Below are 16,272 nucleotides of genomic sequence, written 5' to 3' on the forward strand. Positions count from 1 at the left end.
GTTAAGCATTTACAGCAGGAGAATTCCTGTATTGCAACGTTTAAATGGGCTTTTTTTATTAAGAATTATAACAAATAAAGCAGTTTAGTTTCAGTATTTTTCTGACCAGTTTGCATGACTTCTATCAACAAGCTGCTTGATTGGGGGGAAAAAAATTCATCTGCACATAACTTTGCATATTTTAGTAATCACTTGTGCATAATTCTCAAAACCTTGATACATAATTCCTCAGTGTGTAATTAATAGTTCTCCTATGGGATTTTTGGTTTAAGGAAATCCACATCTACTGTGCTTTATATCTGCTGAGATATGAAACTCTTTTACGTCTAAGCTTTGCAAAATTACAAAGCAGAAAAAAATATGTTAAAAAAAGAAGTGATTCTTTTCTGCATTTGTGTACTTGCTGCTAAATGCGTGAAAGGCATTTCAGGATGGTCTATTTAAGCACAAAATAATAAGTGTCAGTGAAGCAGTTATATTGATTTATCAGGCCTATAAACGTGGTAATAAAGTCACACAAAGCGCAACTAGCATTTTGATTCTAAAAAAGATTGGTAGCTCCCATAAAACAAAGCTATACATACTAAGCAGGCTTTACAGATTGTCAGAGATCCACAGGGCAAAAGATAACTTCTGTGCAACTCACTAATACTTTGCACTGTATTATGATCCTCACCGTATATGTTTTACACAGTTAGCTGGCCAGGTTTATCAATCAAACGCACTGAATCAGATGGTGATTAATGTAAACACAAGGCCTCTTTATTTTGTTTCAGCAGTACATGGGTGTTCATTCAGCACAATCAGAAACAAGCAGAACAGTGCAAAAAGCAAATACCATTATTCCAAATTCCCCCCTCCAAGATACACATAATTAGAATAGAAAGGAGGAACTGAACAACATTATTTCTGTTAAGTGTTTTCCTCAGAACAGCTGGAAAGAGAGAACCGGGACCTACGTATAACAGGAACCAGGCAGATGGGACCATTGGCCAGTTTCAGCAAAACTGGCCCAAGGAGGTGTAAATTACATGCTGGGGAGGAAGGACAAGGTGTGATCCCTAAGGAGAGCAGCCAGTATTGCTGCCATAACCCTCCCTTAAGTTGCACAAGACCTTCCCCACCACGCCCTGTTAGGGGATGTGCTGAATCAGAATGTTGCCCATACTGCCTAGCACTGCTTCTTGTGCTGTCCGTGGCTCTGCAGACTAGCAGAGGTTGTATGACTGCTTTGCACAGCTGCAGCCTGGTCCCCTAGTGAATTTTCTAGTGTCAGTGATCTACACTAAGGTTTACATCAACATAGGCCATTGTCACCCTGGAATGAATCTAACCCACTAGCTTAGAACCTTACTGGACATGGAATGGGAACATAAAGATAAAGGGGGAAAGTCTTAGTGCAGATTCTCTGGGATAGGCATCCACCTCACAAAACCCACCACCATTCCCTGGTGGCAGTCTCAGCAGACAAGCTATTGAAGGCTCATCTGCATTAGAAAATGTTATTGTGTTTCAGCATGACTGGGAACCCTGGAGTTAGACGAGATGATGGTGACCATGACTTTGTGGTCAGGGTAGACTAGGACAAGCCATGTTAGGGCACTCGTCTAAGATGTAGGAGACCAAAGTTCAAGTCACTGCTTCAATGACTATTTATAACAAGTGAAACAACTTCAGCAAGAGAAAGTGAGAGCTGCCCCATAGCCCACTGGTCAGGGCCCTCTCCTGCACTGTGGGATACCCAAGTTCAAATCTCTTTTCCACATCAGACATAGGGGAATTGAACCTGGGTCTTGCCCGTCCCAAGTGAGTACTCTAACCACTGAACTACAAGTTATAAGGAGGGCACCATCACCGCCATCTTCTAACCCTGTCACCATCAGCATTTTGTGAATCTAGCCCTTCAAAAATATCTGAAACAAAACATTACTAAATGTATTTTTTTTGACTTATCAAAATTTTTTGAAGTTTCTGGGTTTGGGTTGACTGAAACCATATTCTTTTTATTTTTCAGAACTGCCAGGGAACTAAAAAATCCGTTATTCACCCACTGCTAATTATAATTCTCTGGATATTCTTGATGTCTATATAAATGTCCAGTCCCCTTTTGAATCTTTTCAAGTTCTTGGTGTCACTAACATCTGTGGCAATGAGTATCACAACGTATGAAAAAGAATGACCTTCTGTCAGTTTTGAATGTCCCACATTTTAATTTCACTCAATGTCCCCTTGTTTTTGTTTATTATTTTATATTCTGGTTTCATGTTCCCTCTTACCACCTTTCTATGGAAAATAATCCCACACTTTTCAGGCTCTCATCATATGAGAAATTGCAAGCCCATTAGCAAGAATTTTTAATGAATCTGTAAACTCAGGGGTTGTACCATATGATTGGAGAATTGCTAACATAGTTCCTATTTTTAAGAAAGGGAAAAAAAGTGATCTGGATAATTATAGGCCTGTTAGTTTGACATCTGTAGTATGCAAGGTCTTGGAAAAAATTTTGAAGGAGAAGGTAGTTAAGGACATTGAAGTCAATGGTAAATGGGACAAAATACAACATGGTTTTACAAAAGGTAGATCGTGCCAAACCAACCTGATCTCCTTCTTTGAGAAAGTAACAGATTTTTTAGACAAAGGAAATGCAGTGGATCTAATTTACCTAGATTTTAGTAAGGCATTTGATACCGTGCCACATGGAGAATTATTAGTTAAATTGGATAAGATGGGGATCAATAGGAAAATTGAAAGGTGGATAAGAAATTGGTTAAAGGGGAGACTACAACGGGTCCTACTGAAAGGTGAACTGTCAGGCTGGAGGGAGGTTACCAGTGGAGTTCCTCAAGGATCGGTTTTGGGACCAACCTTATTTAATCTTTTTATTACTGACCTTGGCACAAAAAGTGGGAGTGTGCTAATAAAGTTTGCGGATGATACAAAGCTGGGAGGTATTGCCAATTTAGAGAAGGACAGGGATATCCTACAGGAGGATCTGGATGACCTTGTAAACTGGAGTAATAGTAATAGGATGAAATTTAATAGTGAGAAGTGTAAGGTCATGCATTTAGGGATTAATAACAAGAATTTTAGTTATAAGCTAGGGACGCATCAATTAGAAGTAACGGAGGAGGAAAAGGACCTTGGAGTATTGGTTAATCACAGGATGACTATGAGCCGCCAATGTGATATGGCTGTGAAAAAAGCTAATGCGGTTTTGGGATGCATCAGGAGAGGTATTTCCAGTAGGGATAAGGAGGTTTCAGTACCGTTATACAAGGCACTGGTGAGACCTCACCTGGAATACTGTGAGCAGTTCTGATCTCCCATGTTTAAGAAGGATGAATTCAAACTGGAACAGGTACAGAGAAGGGCTACTAGGATGATCCGAGGAATGGAAAACTTGTCTTATAAAAGGAGACTCGGGGAGCTTGGCTTGTTTAGCCTAACTAAAAGAAGGTTGAGGGGAGATATGATTGCTCTCTATAAATATATCAGAGGGATAAATACCAGAGAGGGAGAGGAATTATTTAAGCTCAGTACCAATGTGGACACAAGAACAAATGGATATAAACTGGCTACTAGAAAATGTAGACTAGAAATTAGATGAAGGTTTTTAACCATCAGAGGAGTGAAGTTTTGGAATAGCCTTCCAAGGGAAGCAGTGGGGGCAAAAGATCTATCTGGCTTTAAGATTAAACTTGATAAGTTTATGGAGGAGATGGTATGATGGGATAACATGGTTCTGGTAATTAAATATTCATAAATAGGCCCAATGGCCTGTGATGGGTTATTAGATGGGGTGAGATCTGAGTTACCCAGGAAAGAATTTTCTGTAGTATCTGGCTGATGAATCTTGCCCATATGCTCAGGGTGTAGCTGATCGCCATATTTGGGGTCGGGAAGGAATTTTCCTCCAGGGCAGATTGGAAGAGGCCCTGGAGGTTTTTCGCCTTCCTCTGTAGCATGGGGCACGGGTCACTTGCTGGGGGATTCTCTGCTCCTTGAAGTCTTTAAACCATGATTTGAGGACTTCAATAGCACAGATATAGGTGTGAGGTTTTTTTTGTAGGAGTGGTGGGTGAAATTCTGTGGCCTGTGTTGTGCAGGAGGTCAGACTAGATGATCATAATGGTCCCTTCTGACCTAAATATCTATGAGAATTTTTCTAGGCCCTTGATCATTCTTGTTGGTCCTCCCCTCTAATTCTGCAATATCCTTCTTGAGATGGGGGTGACAGTACTGCATACAGATGAGGCTGTACCATTGATTTATATAAACGCATTATAAATTTCAAAAGCTACACATCTTGTCATGCGTTATTGATTACCTATAGGAACACTTAAAACTATACAAGTTTTGAAGTCCTTGTCTGATTACGCTGGTAAAATCTTTGATTTTTGAAACTGAAATATTCTTTAAAAGAACTCCAATTTACTTTTGTCCATTTATGTTGCTTTTTGTTGTGCTTTGCTGTCCACACTACAGGCTAAATTTAAAAGCCTGTTTCCACAGAACTTTTCTTAATTCAATGAAAATATTTCTATTCATATCAGGTTTTATAAATCCATTAAAGGACCCCCTCCTCCGGTCCCCACAACCTACACTTGAGCATAAACTACTTGACGGGGTTCCTTTAACTCTTTCCTTACTAACAGAAATTACACTCCAGCAATGAAAACATTCAGTACAAATGAACAAATACAGAATCTCTCTCTTCAGTCTACAATGCCTTCTGCTGGCAAAAATCACAGAATAACTATAAACATTAGGCCAAGGCAACATTTTAAAGTGCAGATCACCACTTGCTACACATGAATAATTCAAATAATGCTGCATAAAGCATAGGCAATATTTAGGAGCAATTTCATTAATAACTAAAAGCGGAAGTTTAACAAGTGACACAATAAGATACAGACATAAAATTTCAAATAGATTCCATTTATAATAAATAAAAAGTGCTGGTCTTAACATAGTATACATTAAGCATATTGGTCCAGCAAGCTAGCCTCCCACAGCCCATCTTTTTTCTGAATTGCATGCTGGCATTGAACATAAATGAAAGACACAAATAACATCAAAGATTCCATCCAGAGTCTGGGTAGACAACTGGAAGCAGTTGGTTATATGTGCTTCAGAGGTTCTCTCGCCCCCATTTGTACTCTTTGGGCCAGATGCTCAGCTGAAGTTCATTGTGCTATGGCAAGTTACACCAGCTGAGGATCTGGCTTTGTCCTTAGTTCCGTTTCGTATCTTCTCTTTATGCCTTGGGGCCAGCTCATATTTTGTTTGTGGTGTATTTTTTTGGGGGGGGGGAAGAGGTTGTGCTTTGATTTGTCTTTATTTAGGCAATTTTGTGCAAATGGTGAGGGGTGCAGAATTTCATAGAAAACCTTTGGGGGAGTAAAATTCCACAATGGGATCCTCAGTTACTTTTCCCCAAATGGTTGTGCTGCGTTTTGGCTGCTATATCTTGCAGATTTTTAGGGATCCTCTGGCACTGTAATGGGCAACCTGCAGGCCGCCGCTTCCTGCAGCTCCCATTGGCCAGGAATGGCGAACTGCGGCCACTGGCAGCTTCATACGGCCGTGCAAATGTAAACAAATGGTTTGGCGGCCCACCAGCAGATTACCCTGACGGGCCACGTGTGGCCACCGGCCGCAGGTTGCCCACCACTGACCTATGCCAATGGGAGGTTTCTCCCATCAGCATAGGTACTCCACCTCCCCGAGAAGTAGTCGTTATGTCCACAGGAGAATTCTGCAGTTGACCTAGTGCTGTCTATGCCTGGGATTAGGTCTTCGCTCAGGGGTGTGGATTTTTCACACCCCTGAACAATATATAGTTATACTGACCTAATTGCCTAGTGTAGACCTGGCCTAGAGGAAAGGTCTCTGAGGGTATTTAAATTCAAGTGCACCTCCATTGTGTTACAAAGCAATCATGAAAAAGAGGCATTAGGCCAGCAGGAGGTAAACCAACTGCCTAACCCCAGAAGCAAAATGGCAGAGCTAAAATGTAGGGAAATGTGCTCTTCAAGGGAAGAGTTTAATCACTTTTTCAAAAATTAAAAGGGCATCTTTAAACTGGAAGCGAACCAGACTGGGATTATGCCTGCCTCTGTGCTCAAACACAGATAATAGTTCCTGACAAGCACTTGCAGGAACAAGTAAATTCTATAAATTTTAAACTTCTCTGGTTTTACTATTAAAAATCTATCTCAGTTCAAAACTATATTCTACAGGAATTACAAATACTGTGAACACACAGGGAATATTTATGGATCCTCTGTTTTTTAGCCACTCATTTCTCTCATAAAAAGGAAAAGCTTTTTATACAAAGCTTCTTGATCATTTGGAAGATATGACAGTTGGGGTGGGAGAACTTTCCCTTTCTGGCCTTAAAAACTATAAATTTTCTTTACCAAAACTTGGTTTATGCAGAAATCATGGGGCCTGAGTCTGATCTCTCACCAGTTTAAATCAGGAGTAATCCCACTGAAGTCCATTCAGTTAACTGGTATAAACTGCTGTGTGCGAAGAGAATCAGGCCCAGAACACAACTAAAAACATGCAAGGTTTGAATTCCATTTGGCTCTGGCAATCTGTGAGCTTCAGACAGCTGCACAGTATTCATCTGGAACCTCTGCTAGAGTAGGTATACCACACTAGCTTTAATCTAACTGCCCCTGCTTTCTCTTCCATCCACCCCCCACTGCTCATGGATGTGAATTGTAAAGATGGACTTAAAAGCCTTTTTCCTTATTCAAATGTGATCATCTTGCTAAGGTAAACTGTAATCTAACAAGGCTCGTAATTATTTTGCAAATTCATAGCATTAAACAAAGAAAGTGAGGTGTCACTCTTGACAATGAGGCACTGCATTTAACCAATCCCTTCAAACTTAGATGCAGAATGATCCATAGAATGTTTTGCAGAAGGGAAATGAAATTATACTGAACTTGAAAAAGGAACCACTTGCTTGCCTGCCACATATACTTCATTAATATTCCGATCATCACCTGAAACAATAAAGCCAAAAGATTTTTGCATAAATCTATACGTCTTATGCAACTAGTGTAAGTGACACAATACTCAGCATCAGGTGTGGAACTGATCACTTCCACAGACTGCAGCCCCCAGCCCCCTCTTAAACTGGGAAAGGGTTCATGTGGCATGGGCCTTCTATTAGGAAGATTTCCCTCCTCTACACTAAATCTTAAAAGGATGAAACTGGCAGTGCTAGTCCTGTAGATCTAAAGGCTGGTCTACACTCAGTTTTTGCACTAATTAAAAAATTTGGTTATTCAAACAATTCCATTAAATTGATGCCAAAATTGAGTGTAGACAAGCCCTTAGTACAGCCAATCCCAATTAAAGAGTGTGTATGTTTTCATGAGAAGTGACTTCCCATCTTTCTTGCTGAGAACAAAGGCATACTACATGAAAGGGCATTGGCTCTTTATAGACTGGGCAAGTAATTTGTGTTAGCATTAATACACTGTTAAACACCACTTAGCTTCCAGTGTAGACACAAATGGTCATGGTTAAAAACCTGCTAGCTGGTTGGGTTAACCTTAGCCTAGCAGATCATAGGATTTTGTGTAAAACAAATGTTGTGTAACCACATAACAGCAAAAATGCTGTACTTCTTAATTCTTATTTAAACATTTGTGATTTTAAAAAAACAACAAGGAAAAGCAATCAATCTCTATATTATGTCAGAAGATTATCTAGATAAGTATGAGATGAAAAGAATTTTTCTGTATAGTGAAGGTTGGGACATACCTAGATACAGGAACTTCTGGATAATATCCTGAAAACATGGAAAAAGCACAAATTTCAGAAAGCAGTTCCTCTCCTCCAAAAACACACCTGTATGAAACTAAAAAAGACTGCAAAAACAAATTCACATAACACATGCTTTTTAACTGTAAAATCAAATTTTGATTTGTCTATTTGCTAATAACTATGTATCTTTTACATAAAGAGGCTATATCTCTTAGAAGAGCCAATATCAGAAAAATGTGGCACTATAAGTTAGATAACACTTCAACAGGTATATTGTTCAAGTCATAACATTTTCCTCTCCCCACTCTTTTGTCTTCCCACTGATCAGCTAATAACCTTGTTTAATTCTGCCCATTAAAATCTTTGTTCTTTTCTCTTTACTAAATAAACCCAGCTAAAAGGTTATGCTAGCATTAAAAAACAAGTTTTATGTCACTGGAATCAACAGGTTCAAATTCATGACACTAGATTTCAGTGGAAGAGTCCTAGGGATTAATCTGGCCTATTGTTTTTACCAGAGGTAATGGGATAATGCCAACATTCAGGAGCAACTGGTCATTAGGGACTAATGGGGCTAACCCTCACGCATATTGTCACTGAGTAGTGTGGCTGATATACTGTAGGGTGCAGTATCCTGGCTGTCACTTAGGTACTCCTGGAAGAACTGGTGCTGCTTTAGCCCCTGAATGCTACAGCATCCTGTCACCTTCCTGGATCTGCAGCTTGCTGTTTTCAGTAACTTTTGGGAGCATTTCAATAACTCAGTGCTTTGATTACCTCAAAAGTATCTGCAGCAAACAAGTCAAAAGGACTGTCTGAAGCCTTGGGGTTGATCAGCAGTGCATCAAATTCTTTGCCAACTTCAAAGTTTCCAATCACATCATCTAGTCCGAGGACTGTGAAACAAAATTAGTTAATAAACAAGCCTCTGGTCTTCTGCACATTCCACTTTGTACAAGTGTCTGGCAACTTGTTTGGGATCTATGTCCAGGTGGAAACCTGCACATGTTTAGACTACTATGACAAAAAACAGACCTTTAAAATAGTGATATAACGTAACATCTGAATTCTTAAGAGACTTTTTTCATACAAAATGTCTTTCTTGGGATTAGAGAGAAACGATAGGCAAGTAAGGCAAGTGAGAATGAAATTTATGGCACTTTTAAATTTTCATTAAATATCTTTTTGTTTTACCTTTTTTACATCATCCTATGTCTAGGTTCCACTACGTCATAAAGTGATTGATTATTCTAATTTCAAACACCTAGGATGAGCGATCTCTTACATTTGCAAAAGTCCTTTCATCCTGAAGAATCCAAAAGCAAAAGAATATAAAACTACATACTTATCCCAAAATGCAGCCACTTATGGGGATAACATGGACATAATATTTGCCTACCTCGCAATGGGGATGTTAGGCTTAGTTCATTAATATCTGTAAAGTCCTTTTGAGGGTGACGGAGGGTTATATATACTAGAAAGTATTTATTATGACCATAATGTAGGTATGTTTTATTATTCTGGAAGGTGTAACAACCAATAAGCACCCAGAACGTTATTAGGGAAAATTTTGGGACAGGACAATGGAGCAAACCCCTAACTTTTTATTAAAAATGTCACGGGATGTCTAATGTCCACACAGTGAAATTGGTTTACATAATTTTACGCAATATGAACCCACTCAAGCATCATAGGTGCAAATGTTTTTTTTTTTTTAAATTAAATGACACTTGCAATATAATGGGCTTAAACTATAAATAAAAATTTGTTTGTGTACTCAGACTAGCTTTGCAATCCCCCAAAAACTGTCCTAGCGGCTTCCACAACCTCACGCTTCAGAAGGTTCACTCTATCCTGATTTTTTTTCAAGTTCAGGATCTAACAGATCCTCACATAAAGTCAGATCATGCACAGTGCTGAGTGCCCTTAATGGCAGCTGAAAGTGCTGAGTACCTCACAGAAGGAGTGAAGCTCTAATTCTTTGGTGTGAAGGGTGCAGAGCTAAACTGACCGTGCCAGATTTGAACATGTGGTGTGAATAGTTTAGCTAATGCAACCCTGAACACAGTGTGGCCTCAGTCCTGCGCCTAGATCTGCCTGGGCAGTGCCCGCATACAGCCCCACTGATTTCAAGCATTTGCCTGTGCAGAGACATTTGCAGGATAGAGGAGATGGCTTAGGCTCCAAGACAACTCTTGGGCAAATTCCAGTTATGTAGTTATTACGTTTTGCCTGCAGACCTATCGTTCTATAGGGCCAATCAGATAAAGCATTCTTCACTTACAGGCTGATTCAATGTCTAATGAAGTCAAGGGAAAGACTCAAATGGACTTTAATGGGCACTGGATTAGGTCCTTTAGTTTCAATGACTGGTGTCTACATAGATTGTCATAAGGCGGGCATGGTGTGCAGACTGCTTTGGGATCTCTTGGTGAAAGTGCTCTTTATAAAGTCATTCGTTATCAACTAAAACACAGCAAAAATTCTGTTGTGATATTACTGAGTCTGCAACCAGTTTATATTTTTCTGGTTCATCTCCAACTGATCTAGCATTCTGCTAATTAATTCAACTGGGTAAATCTCACAAGAAGGTACTGGATATGAAGCCTTGCTGAAAAGAACTCCAGAGTCTTTAAGGCTGTATGTTGTCTGCAGAATTGTTCCTTGCACTTGGACAGCAGAGCATGAAATGAAGGCCAAACAGAGGGCTGAAAGGCTTGTTTTATTTTTTAGCAGGGTCTCTTTCCCTCCCTGGCCTCCCCATCCCCCCACTTTTTTTTCTTTATTATTTTGAGCCTCATACAGTAGTATAAAATGACAGCCCTTTGGGTCTGATTTTCAGAGGTGCTAAGCATCCACAGTCCCTGCTGAAGTTAATGGGATTTGCTCAGCACTTCTAAAAATCAGGGCTTTTGTCATTCTAGTCTCCTTTGAAATGATCTAGGATAATTTTAAGTTTGTATGAATAATTTGTAATGTGATATAAACTTTACAAATACCCCAAAATTGTCTTAGAAGGCATTGGGATTGCATAGGGTGTAATGTCGAAGCAGAATTTGCTCTTTTGGTTTTTTAGATGGTTAATGGGTGGCAATGGAATTTCAGTCTCTGAAGAAATTTGAGAGCTACAGACATTTCACAGCATTCTAGAGACGTTTTAAAGAAATACCAGAAATGATAAAACGTTAGCTTTGTGGAATATTAGGTTTGAATGAAATTAAACACCAAAGGTATGTCTAGACAGCTACTAGACAACTGCGGCTGGCCCAGGCCAGCCAACTCAGGCTCACAGGCCTTGGGCTGCAGGGCTGTTTAACTGCAGTGTAGATGCCCAGGCTTCAGACTGCAGGCCAGGATCTAGGACACGACAAAGTGGGAGGGTCCCAGAGCTTTAGCTGCAGCCAGAGCCCGGAAGTCTACACTGCAATGAAACAGCTCTGCAGCCCAAGTCAGCTGTCATGGGCCAGCTGCGGGTTTTCCTTTGCAATGTGGACATATCCCTCATTCCCCTGACAGGGTATAGTGAGATTTTTCTCTAGTGTGCAGTTTCTATGTTAAACACAAGAGGGTGTTAAAAGATCAGTAGTCAAATCTAATAATAACAGCACATGTCAACAAAAAGAAATCTATATAATCCACAGTTTCCTAAACTGCAGAGGTCTAAGAGAGATAGGGGAATGTGTAAATAAGTAATTTAGAAAAAGGAGATTCAATAAAATTAAAACAGTTTTAAAAATCGATATATGATATAAGCCAGGGGTCTCAAACACGCGGCCTGCGGAGTTATTTCCTTCGGCCTGCCATAGCTCCCCTCACTCCCCGCCTCCACCCCCCCAAAGCGTGCCACGTCCCTGCTCCTCCGCCTACCTCCCAATGCTTCCCACTGCCAAACAGCTGTTTGGCAGCGCTTAGGACTTTTCAGGAAGGAAGGGGGAGGAGCGGGGACGCAGCACACACAGGGGAGGAGGCGGAGACGAGGCAGGGCTGGGGTGGGGACTTTGGGGAAGGGGTTGGAATGGGGGCAGGGAAGGGGTGGGAAGAAGTGGGGCAGGGGTGAGGCCTCATGCAAGGGGTGGAGTGAGGGCAGGGCCTGGGGAAGAGGGAGGGGCTTTTGTATCTTTGTATGAAAAGATGTCAGTGATGAGGCCCTCAGGCCAATATACTAGTCCTCATGTGGACCTCGTGGTGATTTGAGTTTGAGATCCCTGACATAAGCTCTATAATGGTGTGTCTCTTTAAAGACACCATATTGCTGGAACCTGAGAACCTCAGTTAGTGGCAAATGTAGAGTAGTCCAAAATGTGACTGAGGACAATGCCTCTGCTAGTTAAACAGTATTAAATCTGTACCCGTGCTTGGATTTGCTTTCCACTGAACAGTAGAAAGTACATTAAATACCTTATTACAGAAAACATGAAGTGTAGGTATTCATTCAAAACATATCATTCACTGGAACACTGGATGTGCTGGCTATATTCCTATAGGTTAAGGATGCTACTGAGTCTCACAAAAAACATGTTGTATATGTTGTTTATACTTTCTTGGAGCTCAAGTCTGGCTGAGAAGTGATTTGGCAAGAAGGACTGTTTTGTGAAAAAGACTGTGGCAGGACTCAAAAAGAAGAAAGAAAATCATGAATGTGATGACAAATATAAGATACATGGTTTTGCAGTGATTGCGCAGTGTTTTGAAGCATTGGCTGCTGAGAATACAAAGCATTTTAAGTTACTGCAACATTTAGAAATCCATCATCCGCAAGTGAAAGAAACATCTGAGGGTTTTAAAAAAATGAAGAAGCACTTAGCCAGTTTGAGTAGTTGAATCTTGTTAATTTCTACCTCCAACATGAATGTCCTTCTGACATCATATGTTATCTCCATGAAACATCCAACAGTGTTAGGTTCAGTGTTAGGTTTCATGCAGAAAATCTTATCCTTCTCTGCACAATAGATGTGATTGTAAAAGTAAGAACCAAAAAAATTCGACCAAACTGAAAGCAAGGCCATTGTCAAATAACTCCATGTTGGTGCCAAAAGTTTTACAATGGAGGGATCCTAAAATCTGGCCCCATTTTAAGGATGGAGGACAGTATACTGCAAAGCTGTAATCAAAGCATGACATACATATTCTAGAGGGGAAAAAAAAAAGTTTCTTTACCTTGGCTCCCTCCAAGAGTTGCTAGTCTGAAAGCTTCTTTAAGAGTTAAGCCTGTCTCGTTCACTTTATTAATTTGAAAGATATTAGATGCAGACATCGATTTCCTGATAGCATCAAGCATGGAGGCTGAATACCCACCAGCAACATCTACAATAGATCAAAATCTTAACAATTAGCTTTTGTTGGGGATAATGATCTGGGTGGAAACTGTATGAGTTTTAATTTAATATTACATAATGGCAGACAAGCTAAAAAGAAAAAGGTTCATCATGATGCCATCTTCAATGAGTCTATTGCCTAATTCCTAAAGAAGGTTTTATTATCTGTGCATGAGCATCTCTGTAAGGGTAATAGAGATCATAAACAGAATATAGATTATCTTCCTACAATCTAGAAAATAATTCCAGACCCCACTCCTGTTCTTTTTTGACTAGTAGAACAAAACTAGCTTCCTTCACTTTCAAAACATGTCTCTAAAATTTTTTTTGACCCGTTCCAGATGCAAGGCAATGGAAAATCAGGTCCACTGGTTGGGAGCATGTTAGTGCTTTGACGTGAAAATGTGGCAAGCCATTTGTGCACTAAATGGGCTCTAAATAAGTGATTCTGCAGTAAATTACTAACCTGTGCCAAGACCAATCTTCACATTGTGCTTCAGAACATTTTGTATGTTTAAAATGCCACTGCACAACCTGGATTGGAAAGAAACAGATCCTCCATGACAAATACAGAAAAGGACTTAAGGCTCATTCTTGCATTCAAATAGTATGTAGGGGGGAGGGAGGGGTTTCCAGTGACAACAGAAAAAGAGGGCCCTAACACAGTTCCATGGCAATGTCTCTTCTGTATACTAAGCACTTCCCAAAATGTATGTAGTGGATGATGCCTACACAATAGAAATAAACAATTTGCATTCATAAACCTGAATTATAAAACCTTGATCATTAAAAGGATAAAGTAAAATTAAAATAAAAACTCACTATGCTACTTTTGTAGTCTTGTATTCATTGAGTGCCTCACTTACTGAAAATCAGGGCCTTAATATATTCAGGAAAGAAGACGGCAAAGAAGGCCAAAAATCAAAAGCAAAGATGAAGATATGCAAATTACAAACTGGCCATGTGTAACGTAATGCCATAAATGAATCAACTGAGCAGGAAGGGAAGGTTCCATGGGACTTGGAAGGTGGTTGATGGGGTTACTGGGCGTAAGGTGCATTGACACGATTGCTTGGATACTTGGCATGTTACCAGGGACCATTTTGGGGCTGAGATTGGTGACCACCAGACCACCAGAGCTCTCCAGAGACCCCATGAAGGGAAAATGGTTACATTACACAAGAGGGCAGGAGCTAGAGGAGAGTAAGTGGTGGGAGAAGCCACTGAGGAGGCTATGAGTTAAGGCAAGGAGGGGGGCTAAATTCCCTGCTTCTTTAATTTACGTCTTCCAGCCTTTGGCATGAAAATAATACCAGTAAAATAAGACTTCTTTAGGGCCTGAGTTTGATCTTGCTCACACCAGTGTAAGTCAGGAGTAAATACACTGAAGTCAATAGAAGCGGTTAAATGCTTTTGAAAATCACGTCACTTATTTAGTCACCTAAATAAACACTAAGAGCTTAGCTGCAGGCTTCCATTTTTAATATCTTGGCCTTCTTTCATATATAATGTGATATGTTGATGTAGAAAGTCAAGATAGTTGATCTATAAATATGAAAAATAAAAACAAAATCCATTTTATGATAAAATCTGTTTCAGGAAAACAGTTTAAACAAATCTGGGATTCCCTATGGAGCCAATTAATTGAGGCTACTGGGTTGCAGGGCTTGTCTAGTTCTAGAGAAATTATGCAACACTCTAATGTAAAACCACTCCACTAGAGCAAAATGGGGCTTGCCCCAGTGTGACTTATCTTGGTAACATGCAGTGACAGGTTTCAGAGTAGCAGCCATGTTAGTCTGTATCTGCAAAAAGAAAAGGAGGACTTGTGGCACCTTAGAGACTAACAAATTTGTTAGTCTCTAAGGTGCCACAAGTCCTCCTTTTCTTTATGCAGTGACAGTGTTCCCAGGGTAAGTCACACCTGTGCAAACCCTAATGTAAACAAGCATGGAACTAGAGCTGTGCAAGAACTGGAATTTCAGTTTCATGGGCAATTGCATGATTTTGAAATCTGTTTTCAGTCCAAATGAGAACACAATCAGAAAACTGAGAAATTTCCTGAAAAGTATTTTTGTTTTGAAGTCAAATGTTTAGTTCAAATGTTGATATTTTTATATTATAATATAAAGTAAATTTTGAAACAAAAGGTTGTTTTGAAATGGGAAATTATAACATTCCATTCCAATGAGAACACTGTCAGAATGTTTTGTTTTGCTTTTTTAAAATAAAATTTAATCAAAATCAACACATTTCAGGAAGCTTCAATTTTGACAAAACAGCATTTTTCAAATGAAAAATGTTCCATTGGGAAATTTTTGATCAACTGTACATAACACAAACCTCACTAATCTGGACAACCCCTCAGTATGCAACATTCTTCCCTTGTACCTTCCCCAAACTGCTCGGCCATGTCAGCTGGGTGCTATTCAGTCCTACAAGGAATATGTGGTGAGAGTGAGGGAACAGTAGACGGGGATTTCCTGTAAACCAGAGGTGAGACTGGGGGTTTCCTGCTAAATCTGTAATGTGATTCAACAAGGGCAATGTACTAAAAGGGGAGATATCCCAATTCTTACAGTTCAATGTATGACCAAAGAGCTCTGTCAGCACAAAGCAGTTCCTATTCCACATCATGCAGCAATGGAACATGAGCGAGTATTCCTCACTCTAGTGCAGGGTAGTCAGTAGGCAGACTGAGGGACAAATCTGGACCCCCAGATGCTTTTGAATGGACCCCCAAATCTTTTTATTTACTTATAGTCATGATTATTGGTGTTGTTTTATTATTTTATCTGGAGTCTGGACCTTGACCGAGAAATTTGGACCTTGACCAAAAAAATTGACTACCCCTGGTTGCCCATGGTCCTATAAATCCTGACATCTAGTCACTACAGGTAGAAGTGATGCCACTGAACCAGAGCCCTGCCTATTGTATCTCATTAGCTATTTCTTTACTTACATAAAGTTTGAATTGGGGCAATGGGCAATTGCAGCTCCTCGAAGACTAAAAAGTTTCAGCTCTTCGTCAGAGAGATGACAGCCATGGGCCATCACAGTCTGGAGAGAAACATAACACAGAAATTACTTTTTTTTTTTTTTTGCCTGTGAATTTATTATTATTTTGTTTTTATTATCCACAATGCCATTTCCCATTGTCAGAGGCAAA

The 16,272-nt window shown here is 39.9% G+C and overlaps 1 protein-coding gene across 2 annotated transcripts in view; it reads right to left on the bottom strand.

Moving 5' to 3' along the window:
* Positions 1–740: 740 nt before the first annotated feature.
* Positions 741–16,272, bottom strand: part of GDA (guanine deaminase) — a 58,359-nt gene continuing 42,827 nt past the window's right edge. For both annotated transcript variants that reach the window (XM_073345145.1, XM_073345143.1), the window contains 6 exons: positions 16,066–16,163; positions 13,570–13,637; positions 12,946–13,092; positions 8,566–8,684; positions 7,786–7,813; positions 741–7,019 (listed from right to left, as the gene is read on the bottom strand). In XM_073345145.1, the coding sequence (XP_073201246.1) occupies positions 6,949–7,019; positions 7,786–7,813; positions 8,566–8,684; positions 12,946–13,092; positions 13,570–13,637; positions 16,066–16,163 (531 nt within the window). In that variant the 3' untranslated portion in view covers positions 741–6,948. The remainder of the gene's footprint in view (positions 7,020–7,785; positions 7,814–8,565; positions 8,685–12,945; positions 13,093–13,569; positions 13,638–16,065; positions 16,164–16,272) is intronic.

This window comes from Lepidochelys kempii, chromosome 5 (assembly GCF_965140285.1).
Source record: "Lepidochelys kempii isolate rLepKem1 chromosome 5, rLepKem1.hap1, whole genome shotgun sequence".
NCBI lineage: Eukaryota > Metazoa > Chordata > Testudines > Cheloniidae > Lepidochelys > Lepidochelys kempii.